Genomic DNA, 19751 nt, shown 5'->3' on the forward strand with positions numbered 1-19751 from the left:
GACAGTCATCTGAAACTTCAAGAGTCAATCACTTTAGACTTTCTTCTCTATAAGACACTTGAAATAGGTACAAACAAACTAAGGCCAGTTTGAGGTGATAATATTTCATAAATAGTCATGGGTTTAATCTTACATATATAATCATTAGCTTCCTTAATGATTATGTAACGGAAAAATCACTGCACACTTCTTACCTCTAGATCAATCATAAGTTCAATAAATCTTTCACAGTAATGAACTTTGTCCATAGTGACAGGATCTAAACATAAGAGAGAAAACATGTTAAAACTTTCTTACTTAGGTCACTCTATGGTACTATATCTTAAAACTGGCAGTTATTTAGTTATTTAAACAAGGTTATTCATCTCATTCATCAGAATTGGACTGTGATTCAGAGTACAGACCTCACATATTTTCAAAAAGGGCAGGCCTTACCCTTACATTAAGCTCTATAAGTAGGAGAAAATGAAAAACATAGCTTGCATCAGAGACACATTTTAAAAATCAGACCTGCAAACATATTTCTAAAGTGTTTATTTTTAAGAACATTTTCATTTTTAAAATAAGTACAACTTTATGACATGATATACTTTCAGAGTACAAATCTCTTTTTTTTCTAATGTCAGAAAATGTTCTGCTATTTTACCATCTGAAACCATCCTGCCAAGATTGTTTCAACTGAAAAGGAGAAAAACTTAGGGTCCCTAGTCTAAGGACTCCCAGCAGTGAATAACCCAGTGCTAGACCTACAGAAGGTGTCCTACAAATGCTTTATTTGAATTTATTTAAATCTACTTATTTATTTGTTGTACATAGGCAAATAGAAGGCTTTATGTGAAGGAAGAATATGGATACTTTTGTAAGTAACATATGCCCATAATTCAAACCCTAAAATAACATAACTATAGAATTTCACAGCTAGAAAAGATCTCAGACAACATCTTACTCGCTCTTCATCTTATAGGTGAGAAACTAAGGACCAGAGGAAAACGACTTGATTTTTGGCTGGTTAGAAGTGGAATCCAGTTTTCTGAGACACAGCCTAGGTCATACAGTTGCTAAAACTAAAGAATTTAAATGAGTGACTTTTAAATTAAATCCGTTCAAACTGGTCCTCTGTTGTATCTTCTGTTCTTATTACTGGCAAAGGAAAATAATTTTGTCCAAAATTTAAAAATGAGCAAAATCTGTATTCCATATTTTTATTTATAGCTTGAGAAAATTACTGGAAATGGCCTATTTAAAATTAGAACATGATGCTTGGCACTCAATTTCTGAGTTCTGGTGGATAAAGCTGCATATTTTTATACTAATTGGCCCTACGAGGCATGCTGTTCAGAGCTGAAGCCCTGTTATTCCAATTTTGGACACCAATAAATTCTTATCACTTGCTTTTTATGTGTACTGTGTTCTTTCCTTCTTTTGATAGCAGCCCTGACATTTCAAATCATCCTACACAGATTTCCTTTATAACAACTGATGTGGACAGTTGTTTGCAATAACCTTGCAAAATGGAACTACACACAATCTTTTAAAAATTAGTTTTCTGTTTTCTAACTATATAATCCATCTGGTTTTATGCCCTTTCTAAACTGGCACACTATTTTCATCTCTGTTGCTTCCTTTGCCAGCAAGTTAATAAATTTTGATTAAAGCTCAAGATCAATCTAAGAAATTTTGTTTTCTGACAACATATTATGACAATGGCAACATTTAGTGCTTTGTGAGTCATTAAAATTTCTGCAGGCCCTATATTGTTATATTTACTTGACTTTCAGACCTTTCTAGATGCCATCAGTTTTTTGAGGGTGCGAGGTGGTGGGGTGCTGCCACAGTGCATGGCTTGTAGGGTCTTGGTTCCCTGACCAGAGGCTGAACCTGAGCCCAAGGTAGTGCAAGTGCCAAGACCCACCTGCACTGTGGACCAGGGGGTTCCCAACCTGACACTAACTGTTATACATCACTGCTTCTCATTATTATCATTTGGTCAAGGAAACCCAATCTAAGTCCTCTTTCCAGGTTCATGGTGCTTAACTGAAAGATTTAAATATATAAAAATTAGGTGACAGATTATAAGCATATGACAATTTTTTCTTTATACTAATACTGGTAGTAATAATATACCCCAAATCTGGTACCATAAATTGGCATCTGTAGCATTATTATCTGTTCCTCACTGAATTACAGGTGTGACTTCCAGCTGTAAACTATTACTTGGGGAAAGTCAACATTTATAAGTACACATTGTTGTATTTTAGTTTAAACAAAGCTACAATCTCTGATTCATATGTATGGTATAATCTCTGGTGCATATAAATGTGGTACACCTATTGAACTGTTCTTAGATTATATTTCAGTTAGAAAATAAAATATTAACAACCAATGATATATCATACATAGCATACACATACTTTTATTAAGTAAACAATACCCTATTTGCACTCACTAGATGCTTATGTTAATCTTGCCAACCCAGCAAAATGTAGTTAGATCCTCTTGGTACATCGAGCTCATACTCATATACACAGATATATGTATCTATATACAGTGGATAATCATAATATATTTTGAAGTTTATACTCCACACAGTATATACTTCTATTTGTTTCATAATAAATGGGGACCACGATGGAGGAAAATACTTCCCATTTCATCTTGTAGCTTATATCTCAAAATAATCCTCCTTTTCTGCTCCTAAACAGTATTTGATATGGCTTGAAAACATTATTCAGTACCAAATTATAAATGCCACGTGGATAGGGTCTGTGCCTATCTTGTTCACCATGTCCTGGAAACCGTGTTCAAAACCTGTGTGTTATAAGGAAGCTCCAAAAATAATTGCTATATAAATGAACATTTCAATCACCATGCTGGTGCCCTTAAATGATATGAATTTCTATGGCAGTCACAATACTCAGACTGGTAGCATACTTGAAAAGGGAAGGACATAACTCCTTGTCAATATAATTTAAAATCATTTGGAGAGCAGTTTTTAGACTAAATATAAATACCAGATGGGCATCTGAATGGTAACTTCACAAATGAGCTGAGAAAAGGAAGATAGTTACCAGAAAGTGGGACTGATTTCAGCACAGAGATAAACTTCTGGATGAGTTGTGAAAGAAATCTTCTTTCTTGATAGGCTCTAAAATCAGAGAGATAACAAACAGGGAGCAAATTATTTTTGAGAAATAATTATTTCAAAAGTAAAACTTAAATGCTGAACAGCCTTTCTTATACTGCTCAAATTGTTTCATTTCTCTCTGAAATCAGGACCATAACTTAAACAGCTTCTTCCTTGACAGAAATACAGCATTACATGAAGAAAACAGGAGCCTCATTACTGGCCTAATAACCAGTGAAGAAAGTATCTCTGTCTTATAAAAGTTTTCACTTGTGATTTAAAGGTCAGGCCTAGAAAGGAGTTTTCAAAATTTCATTTATAGTCTGCCTTCAACATTAAAAATCTAATACTTAAGTATGTAGTTGAAATGAGCAATTTCATACTTGAATATGCTTAAATTATTAAATAGAGTATTATAATGTATAAAAATTAACTGTTAGTTTAAAAAACAACTTTTTACTCATTACTAATTTAAGATGCATCATGTACCAACTATTCAAAAACCGGTCATCACATATTGGACAGCTACAAATGATTATGCCAGCCCTGCTGGAAATAACAAGGAGGGAAATGACTAAAATATACTTAAAATGACGACAAGTCATAAAATATAATCAGTAACACAAGCCAACATTAATTAGTAAAACTGCCCAACATTAACTGAGCACCTACTGTGCTAGGATCTGAGCTGTGCTAAGGACATCATACAAGATAGTCTAATACTGACAGCAGTCCTACGAAACAGGTACTATACTGTCCTGACTGCACACTGCGGCTCAAAGAGGCACAGTAACTTGCCCAAACTTACATAGCAGGTGGGTATGAAAACTACAGAAGTCTGATCATAGAACTTACACTCTAAACAACTATACACAGTCTAACCATTACAAAAAGAGCTGATGTTTCAATGAAAAACACTGTGTGTTTTAGTTCGGAAGAAAGCACTGCAGGCTTAGTACTTGGTCTGGAAGACTGCTTAAAAGGTTAGCCTCAATTAAGTGAAGCAGAGGGGCAAAGGTGGTTAGGAAAGGAATGTTTAAGAAATGATGAACAGTCTATTGATTTGGAATTAAATCATACTGAGGTAATGGGAAGAGAGGGTTTAAATTTTTAAAAAGTAGTCAAATAATGCAAAGATATCATGTAAGTAGCCCCACTAAGACGTTACTGATTAGAAAGATATCATGGAAGAGATGAGACTGGAGGCTGAAGTTAAAGAAAGGATATTCCTATTCTGACCCTATTCTCTTGTCCTTACACTTCTCATTTCCTTACTCCCAAACTCGTTTCTCTGACATCCAGCTTTTTTCAGTTTCTCTCGTATTCAGTGATCACCAGCACAACTCCACGCTTCACTTTTGTCCTCAACCCTCTTTTCACAGTTTATATACCTCATTAGATAATCTTACTCATACCTATGACTTCAGCTGCTATCTATGGGTGAACAGAGTATTATCCTTAAGTGGACAAAAAGTAAGAGTCAGAAGAAGTTATTGTAGGCTCAAGAAGTGAGTCCCAAGCATATATACATAAGCAGAGGGAGGAAAAAAATGAGTGGAAAGAACACTTGAAGATGAAGAAAGAAAAAAGGATCATTGCAAGAAGAGTCACGGAATAAATAAAGCAAGAGCACAGGTAGACCAGTTAGCTTCAAAGACAGAGCAGAACAAACCTCTTGGAGCAGGGGTCCCCAACCCTGTGAGGAACTGGGCTGCACAGCAAGTGAAGCCTTATCTGTATTTACAGCCACTCCCCATCACTTGCCTGAGCTGTCTCCTGTCAGATCAGCAGCAGCATTAGATTCTCATGGAAGCACAGACCTTGTGATCTAGGTTGTACATTCCTTATGAGAATCATCCCTGAAACCATTCCCACTCCCTGCCCCGGTCTGTGGAAAAACTGTCTTCCATGAACCGGTCCATGATGCTAAAATGGTTGAGGACTGCTGTCTTAAGAGTATACAGATTCTTCTCTTCCTTCCTACTAACAGAACTTGACATAAATGCTTGCTACCAGACTTTTATCCAATTGATAATCATTACTATTAAAACAACCTGCAACCCTCATCTGCTTCCTTACTCGTTATATACTTCATTTATCTTTCTCCTTAGCATGAACCACTGGATAATATACCATAAAATCCATCTGTTATTAGCTGCTTTCCCCAACTAGAACGTAAACTCCACAAGAGCAGGAATTACTTTCTATTGTGTTCTATGCCATTTCGCCTACACCTACAATAGTACCCAATAAAATAATAAACACTTAAATTTATTGAATGAATGAAGCGTATAAAGTGTAGTGCGTAAGTCATTGTTAAGAGTGGGGGAATAGGAAAAAGAAAGAAACTTGGACTGACAGCCTAAAGACTGTGGAGAAAATTGAGACCCATCCATGATGAACAAACTATGATGGACAACAGGCAAAGGGAAGACCACTGATAACACTTGCGACGGGGGCAGAGATAAGGGAAAGGAGAAATGAGGATGTGTGGCATCTCCACTGAAACTGTGTAAAAAATATTTCTATGATGGTCTAAGCAAAAGCACTTCTTACTCGTTTAATTGGTTCAGCACTACGTAAAGGGAAGAACAAAACAAGTCAGCAGCATCTAAGACTCACAACTCAGTATAACAAACCAACATGGAACAAAGCTCTGGCAACATACTGTTCTCTTGCTTCTGGATCCATCTTTTCATCATTCTTTTTAATCAAGTTCCAGAATTTTCTTAGCTTAGGTGTCTTTTTTAATTCTAATTCCAATCGTGCCTGAAAGAATGATGTGGCATTAAATCAGCCATAACCCCAATGTAAGAATATAATATAGAGCAATGGGATAAAACCAGATAGAAACGTGACAAAAGCTGGAACCTAAGAAACTAATACCTATACTTTAAAAAACTAGTTCAATTCCAATATCTGTCAATAGAAAAAAAAAAATAAGACAAAAGAAATTTCTCGTTAAGATTTTAAGCTCAGTAATAAATTTTCTTTCTTATTTCTAAATTTTCTTTCTTATTTCTAAAATTCAGGACTTCAGTTTGAAAAATATGGGCATTAACATTTAAAGTTCAAAAGTCAGTCTGAAACAATGCATATAAAACAGCTATCATAATAAGGAAAGGTCCATACCACCACTCTTTCTCATGGCATTTATCGGTTTTTAACTTGGTAGTAATTATTTATAGGTGCCTGTTTTAACCTTCATCAACTGGTACCTATGAATAAGCTTGCATATCTGAATGTCTGCAAAACCACCCACGTGCAGGAAATAAAATTCTGAATACAGTATTATATAGATTTTAACTTTACTCCCTAAAATCTGTTAATTTGGCTTTGATACTTGACCACATTATCCAATAAGACTTTGACAGAAAAAATGAAGTTCTTAAACATAATTCAGATGTTCTCCTATAGCTGTATGTACATTCCATTCAAGGAAAATTAAAAATTCAAGTCTGTATTTAGTCTCATCCAGAGACATATCTATGAATAATAATATTTTACTAAATTAACTCCCTTTATGAGCTCAATAGATATTACCTTATTTCACCTTAAAATAATGACATTAGGAGAAACATTTATTGGCTTACACACAAAAGCTTTAAAACTGAAAAAAACTACACCTATGATTAGTTAATGCGTAGTAAATTAGAAAAATTTGGTGGGGGATTTTTAACTGTCATTTTAATCCATATCAAAGCTACACCATCTAAAATCACATGTTCCACTTACAAATACATGGAAGTTTCTGAACTGAGATACTTACAGGCTGTAAGCCCATCCACATCGGGAGAGAGATAAGCTGCTGTACTTGACTCCGTATCAAGTCTACTTCCTGTTTAAAACAGTCATGAGGGGAAAATATGCCATCAATTCTTCCAAATTAATGATTTTTTTATTATTAAGAAGTTCAATCCATTTTTTAAAGAGATAAAGCTAAGCCTCATGATTTTCAAATTCCATATTTGTGATTTCATCAACCTGCAGAATGTATTTGCAGCCCTCAGTTCAATACTCCCAATGCTTTCACTGTCATTCAGTGATAGCACAGAGCAGAGCCAAGTGTGAACTGCCCAACACACACATTTTGAGCTGAAGTCAGACAAGCTGGGCTCTGCCTTCTTGCTTCAGCTCTCTTACACTCACATCTCTTTTTGGTCTATTTAGTGCTGCTGCTGCTGCTAAGTCACTTCAGTCGTGTCCGACTCTGTGCGACCCCATAGACGGCAGCCCAGCAGGCGCCGCCATCCCTGGGATTCTCCAGGCAAGAACACTGGAGTGCTACTTTCTCACAATATTGTGAGTTTTGTTGGTGATTTTGCTATTGAAAATGGCCCTAAGCACAGGGCTTCAGTGCTGTTCAGTGTTCCCAGGTGAAAGAATGCTGTGATGCGCCTTAAAGAGAAAATACTGTGTGTTAGGGAAGTTTGTTCAGACATAAGTTAAAGCACTGTTGGTCACAAGTTCAACGTTAACAAATCAACAATATATATAAAGTGACTTTAAACAGAAACACATAAAACAAGGCTATATATCGATCGCCTGATGAAAATGTGACCAGAGGCTTGCATGAAACTATTTCTTTATTTTCCCTAAGAGCAGTGGTTCAGTTTTAGCTAATTCTGTGTTCACAGCTATTTTTTAGAGCGTAACGACCTCAAATAATGAATACTGGTGGTAAACTGAAAAAAAAGTACCAATAATAAGCTAGCTTTTAAGTTAATTCAACTAGCACCAAACTACCAATACTAATTAAATCTTGGTTTTGTACCATTTCTGACAAGGAATCACATCTATTTATATTTGCTTTGTTTAATTTAATAAATGTTAAAGAGACCCATGTGAAGTACTACATGGAAACATACATCTATCAACACTGTTTTCAGGGTAAGAAAGAACCTCATGCATTCTCCTGCATGGGTCTAAATGCACTATCAATTCAGGAGCACCTCTCTCTCTCTCTCTCTCTCTATATATATATATATACACATACACATACAGGTATATACCTATTTATTTAAAGATAAATACCTTCAGATAACCACAGGAGAGAAGTACACATGAAATATTAATTACTATAAATGTTTATTTTTTAGAGCATAATCTTACGAAGAATTAAAAATGTATCATACGCAACCCAAGAGATTTTGAAAGATCATCCATAATCACCCCTAAACAGTCAACTCAAAACAAGACCTGCTGGGCTACGTATGAGGTGTGACTGAGAAGTAATGAAGCCATGTCCCTGTGTATAGTTTATGATACTGATCTCATTACTTAATGTTCATGTTAGCAGACTCTTTGCTGCTCTATATTTGGAGAATTTCAATTCTTATTATTTTACTTAGAAGCTAGATAGAAAAAAGAAGGGATCAAGTCCAAATCTATTAAAAAGCCAACAGATCCTACAGGATGATTTTCCCAAGAAGGGGCTGAAATGTTAGCATTGTCCTCATTCTCCACTACTATGAGGAGTTGGCTCTAGAGCTCATCTCATTTACAGTCAACTTAAAAGAATAAGAAAATTTGAACATTCTCCCCAAAGGCAAAGTAAAATTACCAAACTATTGAAGCAGTGGTCAAGAAAAAGCAGTAAGACTGTCTGTTCATGGAGTGAAAATTCACCATCAGTTTCAGCTAATGCTGCTTTCAAGATGCACTTGAAAAAGAATGGGAAGTGATCTGGCTTCTTCTTAAAAGTCTGAAAAGAGAAAGAATAAAAATTCATTTTGAAATGGCTTGCTCACCTCTTTTTCTCCTGTAAGCAAACACTGGCAGACTTTTTAGGAGTCTATTAACCAAACATAGTAATTACAAAAAGATTACTTGCTTACTTAAAATTCACTGTAGCAAGTCAAATATAGATTTCTGGTAGGACAATGTGAGAGTTGCAGAAATTTTCAGCTAATAAAATAATTGCTTTGATTCCTTCATTTTTTATTCAAGTATTAAGCTGGTAATTAGCTTAGGATTTGTTTTTTTTTATTAAAGATCTAAAGTGTTTTAATTCTTTTAATTTAAACAAAGAAACATCTTTAGCAAAAACGGAAGTCTTCCTATTCTATTTAATCTCAAAGACACCCTTTCCTTTATATTATCTCTTTACTCTTAATATACAAATAATGTTTTAAAAAGAAAAGGTAAATAATGTAAACATATTTAAGCTTCTCTGTGATCTACCTCCCCACCTTTCTGTTAGCTCTCTTTTCTTTCATAGGCAAGTGCTCCAAATATATGACCTACACTAGCTGTTTTCACTTACTTCTCTAAAACAAGTTTCCATGTACAGCACTCCCCTGAAGCTGTTACAGCTGTCAAGTCCTAAGGACGCTTACCAACCCTCAACTCCTTTTTGATGCGAAGGTTTCTCTTGTCACTTTACAAGGCAGTATCCCTGGGGATCTAGCCTCAATCTTCTTCTCCCTCTCCCATTACTTCAACTACCATATGCTAATGATTCTAAAGACACATCATCAGTCCAGATTTCTTCAGTCCTTAGATTGCTTTGTCTACTACAATTACATCTAGATATTCCAAAAGCAACTTAAACTCAGAAAGTCCAAAACTCAATTCAACAATTTTGTACCCGCCAAAGTATTCCTCAACCCTCTTCTACCTATCTTGGTAAGAGGCACCTCTCATCTTTTACATTCAGTTGCCCAAACCTGGAAGGTTACTGAAAATAATATCCCCTCCCTCAAGCTACTTCAATTATCAAATCCAATCAATTTTACTTTCCAAATCTGTGTGTAAGCTCTTCTCTGTATCTGTATCAACTCTAATCACCAAAGTGATCTTTACAACATGAAAACTGATGAAGTCATTCTCTGGTGTCCCTCTCCCTTCCTCTGGCGGTTGAAAGCAACTTTAAGAAACGTCTAAGATTTCTCAATAAGACACAAGGCCCTTATACGATGGTACTGAGACCATCCCCTCAAAAGAGATGGCAAGTATACATGGCTTTCCTTCACTTAAAGAAGTATGATTGAGGGCAAGAAACTCTTTTGATGAGCTGACCATTTCATAATGGCCAAAGAAAACCTAGATTTTGGACCTCTGTTAGCTGATCAAGGCTCTGTTATAGTAGCCAAAGAGAAAATGTCAATTATAAATTTCAAAAGAGAAAACAGATCCCAAATCAGATAAAGAGAAGACTGAAATTAGAATATAAGCACCTGTCTTGACTTTAGACATACTACTTTACTCTGGAAAAACTATAAACACATACTCTCTGTCGTGAAACAAGGCACTGAAAAATATTATCTCATTGAACATTATGTATTTGAGCTCAGTTCAGTTGCTCAGTCATGTCCGACTCTTTGAGCTACTTAATATAAAATACACTTTATCTGATGTAAAAGTCTTTATAAAAGTCTTTATAATACATGCCATTCTTTGTTTTAAGCACAAAGGAGAAAAAAAATTTCACATTCATAATTTTTCAATTCACAGCATATTAAAGAAAGAACTGAAACCAAAAAAAATATCATTGAGTGGCCGAAAAGTTTGTTTGGCTTTTTCCATACCGTCTTAGGGAAAACCTGAACAAGCTTTTTGGCCAACCCAGCATTTTTCATACATCCGTTCTTCTTCTCAATATTTACTTTATTTTTGGATAAACTTCTGTTCTAAAACTATCATCAGTAAAAAAGTTACTTTGTAACAGCTTAAGTGAGCAAAGTAAGAAAGCTATGAAGTAATTTAAATCTGTTACCTCCCATGCAGGGACATTTTCTCTGAATTTTTCATTCACCATACAGCAGATTGACATTAAATAGGCTTTGCTGGACACTTCTGGAGAATAATTCATCCAGAGGTAATTTTCAAGATACTGGCTACGAAGAATAAAAAGGCATAGAATATTTCATTAGTTACTACCATCTCATTATATCACTCCCCTGAAAAAGTCTAATTACTTACAACTTTTTGAAAATCTGTATTGATAGTCTGAGAGCCCTTCACAAATTAATCTATAATGTAGGTCAGTCCTACTATTGCAAACATATGTAGCAAATATGGCTCTGGAGAAGAGAGTTTTATACTTTCAAAGTAGGAAAACATCAAAGATTACTGACATATATAATTATCACCATTAGAGCACTGGATATTTCCTTATCTAAGGTGCTTCACAGAGTAAAAAACAAAAATATCTGACAAATATCAGCTCTAAAATCATATGATAGACAGCTTCACAGACAAAAGTAACTGAGAAATTAACACAAACACATATCAGGACCAAATGATTTCTGAAAACTAAGAAAAAGACTTACTCAAAAAGAGGATTTGTTACTTAATTTACAAGGCATTTAACATACGTCCGTTTTCAAGGTAACTGGCATTTTCTCTTCAAAATGCCAAAATTCTTATTTAAGACTGGTGAAAACATTCCTAAACTAAGTAATTCTGATTTTCAAAACAAAACTTAACCATTTCTTGTTCAGAGTAGTTATAAACATCAATCACTGTTGTGGGCTGTAAAATCCTCTCGAGCACTAATGTAGAACACAGAACTAGTTTCTCTTTTGAACCACTCCACATGTATAACTTTTCAGTGTAACTTTCACTTACGTCTTCATGTACACATGCGTGCAGGCACAGGTGCACACACAGAGTTGTGCATTTCGGATGGCGCTGTAACACAGAATTTTTCTACTTCCTCTTAAGAGTCAAAGGTCTCCTCATGTTGATATTTCCATGGGTCTACCTTTAGGAATCATTCTTACTTAGTTTGCAAGAGCCTAGGAAACTGGTAAATAATATTTTATCCTAAATAACTGCCAAAAGGCTCCAAGTTATAACTACTCTTTCATATAGGAAATGCATGAAACTTCATAAAATTACGCCCTTCAGAACTTCTGCTAGCAAGTCTGTTAGTATGAATCTGTCTGAAATCTGTTTATTTCATGCAGTTTAGCTGGTGATAGAATTCTTTCTTGGTCGATAGTTCTATTTTTCTATTTACTAGACTCATTCTACTATCTTTTCTATTACTGCAATTGTGAAGTCTACAATCAATTTGTTCTTCTTCCTCTGAGTAATCGTTTTTCCTCTAGTAGATTTTAAGATTTTTGTCACTGTTGCTCTGTTCACAGCTTGCTAAATATACTTTCTGAATCTTACAGACTCATATCTTAACTGTAGAAAATTCTTAAGCATCACCTCTTCTAAATTGCCACTCCCTCATTTCCCCTAAATCTCTTCTAATGGACCTTCTCATTCTACACTCTATATCTCTTAACTGCCTTGTATGCTTCTATTATTTGTTAATTTTCTCAGCTCTAAATCCCCATTCACTAATTCCTTCTTTAGCTGTGTCTAATCTATTCAACTTAACCACTGAGTTTTTTAATTTCAATGACTTTTATTTTCATTTTCCCCCAAACCTGTCCATTTTTAGTGTCTTGTTTCTATTCACATATTCTATTTCTTCTTTTATACTCATAATAATTTTAAACATGATTTGACAGTATATATATTATTTAATTACCAGTGGTTTTCTGAGGAGTTTTCTAATTCTGTTCTTTGTTGTTTCAACTAAATCTTGCTGTAATGTGCCCTGTAATTTGAGAGTCTGGACTCACATTCATCAAGGTTTTAGCTGTAGGATTTTTTTTTGGCAGTCTAGATGAAATACATATCATTTCAGAGTATCTTTATGTTTGATTCTACCAGATGCCCCACAGATATCATTGGCTTGCCACAGTTTTTAACAGTAATATCATGGGTATTATCTGATTACATAGTGAACTCCAAACCTATTCTTTACATTTTTTAGATAAGGAATTTGAGAATATGAGAGTCAATGATCTGCCCAAGATGATGGACTTATCTCTGTGATATATAGATGATACTGACCACACTCCAAACTATATCTCTTTAAACCAAATTTAAGGACTGTTCACTAATTCCCTGATTCTATTTTGGCAATTGCAGCAAATGTAATCTATATAATAACATGCCCCTCTGATGAGTTTTCTCAAGATTCAGGTCACTCTCCTATACCTAGACACCTTCTCCATGCCAACTCACTTTCCACTCTAGCAAGAGACCATCAATTATCTCTACTACAAACTTGAGAATTATTGTGTCTGGGGGCTGGCACAGAGAAAATGGCATTTTCACCCAGAAATTACATAAAAGTTCCTGGAAGGTAATGACCCACTTTATCAGTTATTAAAAATCTTTCACTGTCATTGGTGCCTTAAATATGTTCTGCTGCTTTCTCCTTTAGTTCTTGCAATTCTCTTGGTATCTGATATTTGCCAGGACCATAGAACTCTGGTTTTATCCTAACTGTATAACAGCATCCACTTGATTTTTATTGTTCTTCTTGAAAGATGAAGAAAAAGTGTGATGAAAAAGTGTATTAATCTAAGGGTCATATGGATCCAATTTCTAGCCTAAGTGCTCTCTATAAAATAAGGAAAATCTTACTGGAATTATTATGAGGATTAAATGAGATCAAGTATTTAATAATAATACAGTTCTTAAGATATAGCAGGCACTTCACTTACTAGTTAATTCATAGCTACAAACTTCAATTTTTCTCTGTAATAATAAGAACACCTCAGCTCAGTTCAGCTCAGTTCAGTCGCTTAGTCATGTCAGACTCTTTACGACCCCATGGAGTGCAGCATGCCAGACCTCCCTCTCTATCACCAACTCCTGGAGTTTACCCAAACTTATGTCCATTGAGTTGGTGATGCCATCCAACCATCTCATCCTTTGTTGTCCCCTTCTCCTCCCACTTTCAATCTTTCTCAGCATCAGGGCCTTTTCAAATAAGTCAGTTCTTTGCATCAGGTGGCCAAATATTGGAGTTTTAGCTTCAGCATCAGTCCTTCCAATGAATATTCAGGACTGATCTCCTTTAGGATGAACTGGTTGGATCTCCTTGCAGTCCAGGGGACTCTCAAGAGTCTTCTCCAACACCACAGTTCAAAAACATCAATTCTTCGGCACTCAGCTTTCTTCACAGTACAACTCTCACATCCATACATGACTACAAAACCATAACCTTGACTAGATGGACCTTTGTTGGCAAAGTAATGTTTCTGCTTTTTAATATGCTGTCTAGGCTGGTCATAACTTTTCTCCCAAGGAGTAAGTGTCTTTTAATTTCATTGCTGCAGTCACCATCTGCAGTGATTCTGGAGCCCCCCAAAATAAAGTCACTTACTATTTCTACTGTTTCCCCATCTATTTGCCATGAAGCGATGGGACAGGATGCCATGATCTTAGTTTTCTGAATGTTGAACTTTAAGCCAACTTTTTCACTCTTCTCTTTCACTTTCATCAAGAGGCTTTTTAGTTCTTTTTCACTTTCTGCCATAAGAGTGGTGTCATCTGCATATCTGAGGTTGATATTTCTCCCAGAAATCTTTTTGATTCTAGCTTGTGCTTCATCCAGTCCAGCAGTTCTCATGATGTACTCTGCATATAAGTTAAATAAGCAGGGTGACAAAATACAGCCTTGACGTACTTCTTTCCCGATTTGGAACCAGTCTGTTGTTCCATGTCCAGTTCTAACTGTTGCTTCCTGACCTGCATACAGAGTTCTCAGGAGGCAGGTCAGATGGTCTGGTATTCCTGTCTCTTGAAGACTTTTCCACAGTTTGTTGTGATCTACACAGTCAAAGGCTTTCACACAGTCAATAAAGTGGAAGTAGATGTTTTTCTGGAACTCTCTTGCTTTTTCGATGATCCAACAGATGTTGGCAATTTGATCTCTGGCTCCTCTGCCTTTTCTAAATTCCACTTGAACATCTGGAAGTTCACGGTTCATGTACTGTTGAAGCCTGGCTTGGAGAATTTTGAGCACTCCTTTACTAGCTTACTTTACTCATCTTAATTTTGAGGTGAGTGCAATTGTGTGGTAGTTTAAGCATTCTTTGGCATTGCCTTTCTTTGGCATTGGAATGAAAACTGACCTTTTCCAGTCCTGTGGCCACTGCTGAGTTTTCCAAATTTGCTGGCATATTGAGTGCAGCACTTTCACAGCATCATCTTTCAGGATTTGAAATAGCTCAACTGGAATTCCATCACCTCCACTAGCTTTGTTCCTAGTGATGCTTCCTAAGGCCCACTTGACTTCACATTCCAGGATGTCTGGCTCTAGGTGAGTGAACATACCATCATGATATCTGGGTTGTGAAGACCTGTTTTGTATAGTTCTTTTGTGTATTCTTGTCACCTCTTCTTAATATCTTCTGCTTCTGTTAGGCCCATACCGTTTCTGTCCTTTATTGTTTCCATCTTTGCATGAAATGTTCCCTTGGTATCTCTAATTTTCTTGAAGTGATTGCTAGTCTTATGCCATTTTTGTGAGGATCAAATCAGTTTATGAAGGGAGCTGCTATTGTTTTTCAGTCTCTAAATAATGTCTGACTCTGCAACCCCTGGACTATAGCACATCAGGCTTCCCTGTCTTTCACTGTCTCCTGGAGTTACAGTCATTAAAACAGAGACTGACTTCTGATGCAGACTATACCTCAAGGGAGTGTGGAGAAGTGGAAAAACCATGAGCTTTGGCATAAGACACTGGCATCCTAGCTCCACCAATTACTTAAATGCATTATCTTGAACAAATTACTTAACTGCTCTGATCTCAGTTTTTTTCCTTCACTATATGGAAAGTATAGTGACTTCTTGCAGGATTGCTATGATTGCTCTATATATAAAATGTTTAACATTATGTCTAGCACAAGGTTCAATAAATGACAAATACTACTATCATCAACAACAATCTTGGCTTTTACTTCCAGTCTACTGGCCATACCTAGCTGTAATATAATCTAAATTATAATCTAAAAATTGCATATCCTCTTCTGCCTGAAATATCTTTAAGTGGTTTAGGTCAGGACAAGGTTGGTTTGGTCATAATAAATAAGCTTGGAAGGAAAAAAAATGGCTATAGAATGCATTCCAGTTTACTTCCATTGTAACTAGAGGAACCAAGTAAGAGTTCAGAAATTGCTCAGCACACAGTATCTTAATTAGTGAGAAACAATTCAAAATTCAGTTACACTAACAATGGAACAACATCCTTGAAAATAAAAGACATCATACACATATTCCAAAATAAGCCAAACACAAAAATATAAACCTTGAAAAGTCTATAGTAATTATTTTCTTACCAACTCACAGAAGTGTACAGTAAACCTAGTTAAAAGTTAAGTCATGTTGTCATCTTTAACTTCATCAAAGTAAAGTCTTTTAACTCACCTAAATTCCAAGAGCATTATCTTTCTGATAGCAAACCTAAAAATATAAAAGTCAATAGTAAAAATATTTAAATAGGGAATATAACATTTCTGAGTTACTAATACAGATGTATTCTGGAATCTTGTTTTAATACTGACTTATACAGCAGAATAATTATATCCAATAAAACACTGAAGAAAGCAAATTTTGCTTTTATATATTTTTTATTTTGTTCAGTTTATTTATTTTTAAAAACTAAGAAGAATTATATCCTATTCATATAACAAACACAATTAGCACCATGACATACAAGGATATAACACACAAACTAATAAGCCAAGTAGATTTAATCAAAACACAAGTGCTCATCAATATTCATAATATTGGATCACCAATATTATTGGATCACCATTGCCAAAAGCTAGTCTGCCTCAATTTCTTAAGCACTAATCTTCTTTCATTTAATAATAATCAAATGGAAACATTCTGCTGAAGTCATGCATGCCTTCCTATATAAGGGACACATATTTGTATTACAGGCATGTCATGTAGTCTTGATATTAAATCTAAAATATTAGAAAATTGTAGAGACAGTATCAGGTATTTCTGTATATACTTTAAGAAACAGAAGTGTTTGTTTTATATGGATAAATGATCCTGTAGTTAGGGTATCTCTGCAAAGGTAGGTTCAAATGTCCACTAATTTAGCTTTATCATTTTGTATATTAGAAATAAAGGAACGAGACCAGAACCATGCCACTGGATATAAGCTTCCAGTTTTGCAAATTAAACTTGCTGAGACAGGTAAAGAGCTTAACTAATGCTATATATATGTAAGATATAAAAACGGGTCTAGAGACTAGACATGCCAGAAAATCTTTAAAGGACGAAAAGTTACAAGTAATAATAACAAATATTACTTATACAAAGTTTGTTAAAAGGCTGACAAGGACTTGACATAAATTTCTGAGCTATCTACTCCAGACTTGATTGTTACACAGATTAAAAAATCAAATAACATCTGTGAACGAAGGAAGCCAGCACAAAAGAGTACATATTATGTGGTTCCATTTTTTTTAAAGTTTAAAACCAAGCAAAATTAAACTACAGTATTCATGTTTGCATACTTCCATATTTAAATGGTAAAGCAAAGGGCCATACAAGGGTTTCTAGGATGCTGACAATGTTGGTGTTGGTTTTTTTCCAACATTGGTGGTGGTAAAATTCAGAAGGCTATACATTTCTGTACATTTTATGCAGTATCTGTTAATTTCATTGTAAAGAGGATTAAACATTTTTAATGAAAAGAAATCTAAACACTGGCAAAAGTAAACTGCTCTGTAAGTTATCCTTTTTTCTTCAGTATAAAAATCACTTGGATGGATTCATAATTGGATTAACAATTAATCACAGTGTATGGGTTAAGAGAGTCCTAAAGAGCAACTGGACCCTGTCCTATTTAAGAACAGAGTATTGGATAAGAGCCAGAGAACAAGGATTTAATAACTGGAGCAGCCTCTTCATCTACCTATGGTAAAATACATCGGGCTAGTTACTTCTCTGTACCTCAGTTTTCTCATCCATAAAAGGAAGATAATAGTTAACGTGTCGGCTCACATGTGATACACCTTAAGGGAGGACTGCCCGATCATTCAACCTAAAGTAGCAGTCTTTGTCGCTGTACCCTAATCCCACTTTAACTTATAGCACTCACGACCTGCCGATGCTACATTTGCATGTGTTATCTGTCTAAGTAAGAATTAGAACATAAGCGCCACGAGTTAACAGGAGACTTTACCTGCCATGTTCACTGATGCACCCCTAGCACTAGAATGGTGGTTGGTGCTCAAAGTAGGCTCAACCAAGTCCTCTATTCATAACTCTACACCTAGATACCTAACTGCTTATACTACATCTATAAGGCTCTTTAGTAGCTAGAATTCAACATTTCTATACCCAATCCAATCACCAACAACAGCAAAAGTCAGGAATGGCACCTAATCACCTGACTACCTTGGCCAAAAACTTTGTGGAGTCATCCTTGATTTCTCCCTTCCCACACTCATCACATCCAGCCACCAACCATCTCTTCACTTCCCTCTCTCTCAAACTGGTAACTCCTCTGTATCTCAACTTCCCATGCTAACCCATGCCATTATGATCTTTAACCAGACTACAACAATATTCACCTAGCTAACTACCTGCCTCTTGCCCCCTCCAACGGGGGCATTTTTAAAATACCACCATCAGGCTTCGCTGGTTTCCTACTGCTCTTCAAATTTAAAACAAAAAAACCTTAACATGGTCTTTGGTCCTGTTAGGACCAAAGGCTCTAGAATCAATCAGGCTCAAGAATCAATCATTAAAACAAAACAACTAACCTCTTATTTTGACACTGTGTTTATAATATTTAGCAAAATTCACCTCCTAATTTCATGGAACACATGAAAAAAATAAAATCTGCCATTTTATAATTTCTATGACATTCATAACATGAATGTTTCCATTTCATACTAAAACGGTTAGTCAATTACCTTTTAAAATACTGATTGGGCATATATGTCTACATGTGCAAATATGGAAAAATGTCCAAGACGCAGTTTTTAAAAAATCACAGGAGTAGGGAACTGGAACAGGTGTATACATAAATAAAGACACTGAGGGTTAAGGGCCAGGGAAGAAGATTTACTGAAACTTATCCCCTTCTGTGTATTGTTCAAAATAATTTTTTATTACATATATAGCTTGTACAAAATACTTCTTTGTTTGGTATTTAATTATCATGTATGTTTACTTTTCCAATTTTTAAATAATCCTTTAAAAAGATTTATCAGAAAATGGTAAGAAAATTAGTATTAACTGAACTGAAATTTTAAAATCTCTTATGTTCAGTCTTCCTCACATTCCTTCAAAAAGAAAATAAACCCTAAATCTCTCTAATCTGAGTCAAAAATTACAAGGCAAAGAAATATCTTATGACTCTTCAGCAGCTAGATGTAATTTTTCTAGCTACCATCTCCTTGATGACCAAATCAAGAAAGAAAAGAAAGTTCCAAGTTTATAATTACATTTAGTTTAGACGCTCAGATGAGATCCAAGTTAGAAACATCTAATTCCTATGTATAAAAATTAAACTCATTCCTACCTTGATTTGACAATTTCTTTCTCATATATATCTTCAATCACCTGTTGTTAAAAATATAAAAATGTTTAATATCTCAAATAATTTTTTTCAGACTCTGAGAGTTTTTAGTTACTGAGATTACACAAAACAAGTTGTTTAGGAAAGCTATCAAATATTACTGCTAGTGAAATAATACTTCAGAGATTTTTTTTATAACCCCATTATATTCCTCAAAATGTAAGATAACAAGAAAGCAAAGTAGTAGAAAAAATAAATATGTCTACATAAAAATAATTA

General features: G+C 35.1%; 1 protein-coding gene across 1 annotated transcript in view; it reads right to left on the minus strand.

Moving 5' to 3' along the window:
• AQR (aquarius intron-binding spliceosomal factor) overlaps nt 1-19751 on the minus strand; it is an 88448-nt gene that overhangs the window by 63404 nt on the left and 5293 nt on the right. Inside the window, exons 3-10 of the mRNA XM_019968473.2 lie at nt 19476-19516; nt 16352-16387; nt 10842-10962; nt 8688-8828; nt 6894-6962; nt 5793-5893; nt 3069-3145; nt 195-259 (exon numbers count right to left, since the gene is read on the minus strand). Coding sequence (XP_019824032.2) covers nt 195-259; nt 3069-3145; nt 5793-5893; nt 6894-6962; nt 8688-8828; nt 10842-10962; nt 16352-16387; nt 19476-19516 — 651 coding nt within the window. The remainder of the gene's footprint in view (nt 1-194; nt 260-3068; nt 3146-5792; nt 5894-6893; nt 6963-8687; nt 8829-10841; nt 10963-16351; nt 16388-19475; nt 19517-19751) is intronic.

This window comes from Bos indicus, chromosome 10 (assembly GCF_029378745.1).
Source record: "Bos indicus isolate NIAB-ARS_2022 breed Sahiwal x Tharparkar chromosome 10, NIAB-ARS_B.indTharparkar_mat_pri_1.0, whole genome shotgun sequence".
Lineage (NCBI taxonomy): Eukaryota > Metazoa > Chordata > Mammalia > Artiodactyla > Bovidae > Bos > Bos indicus.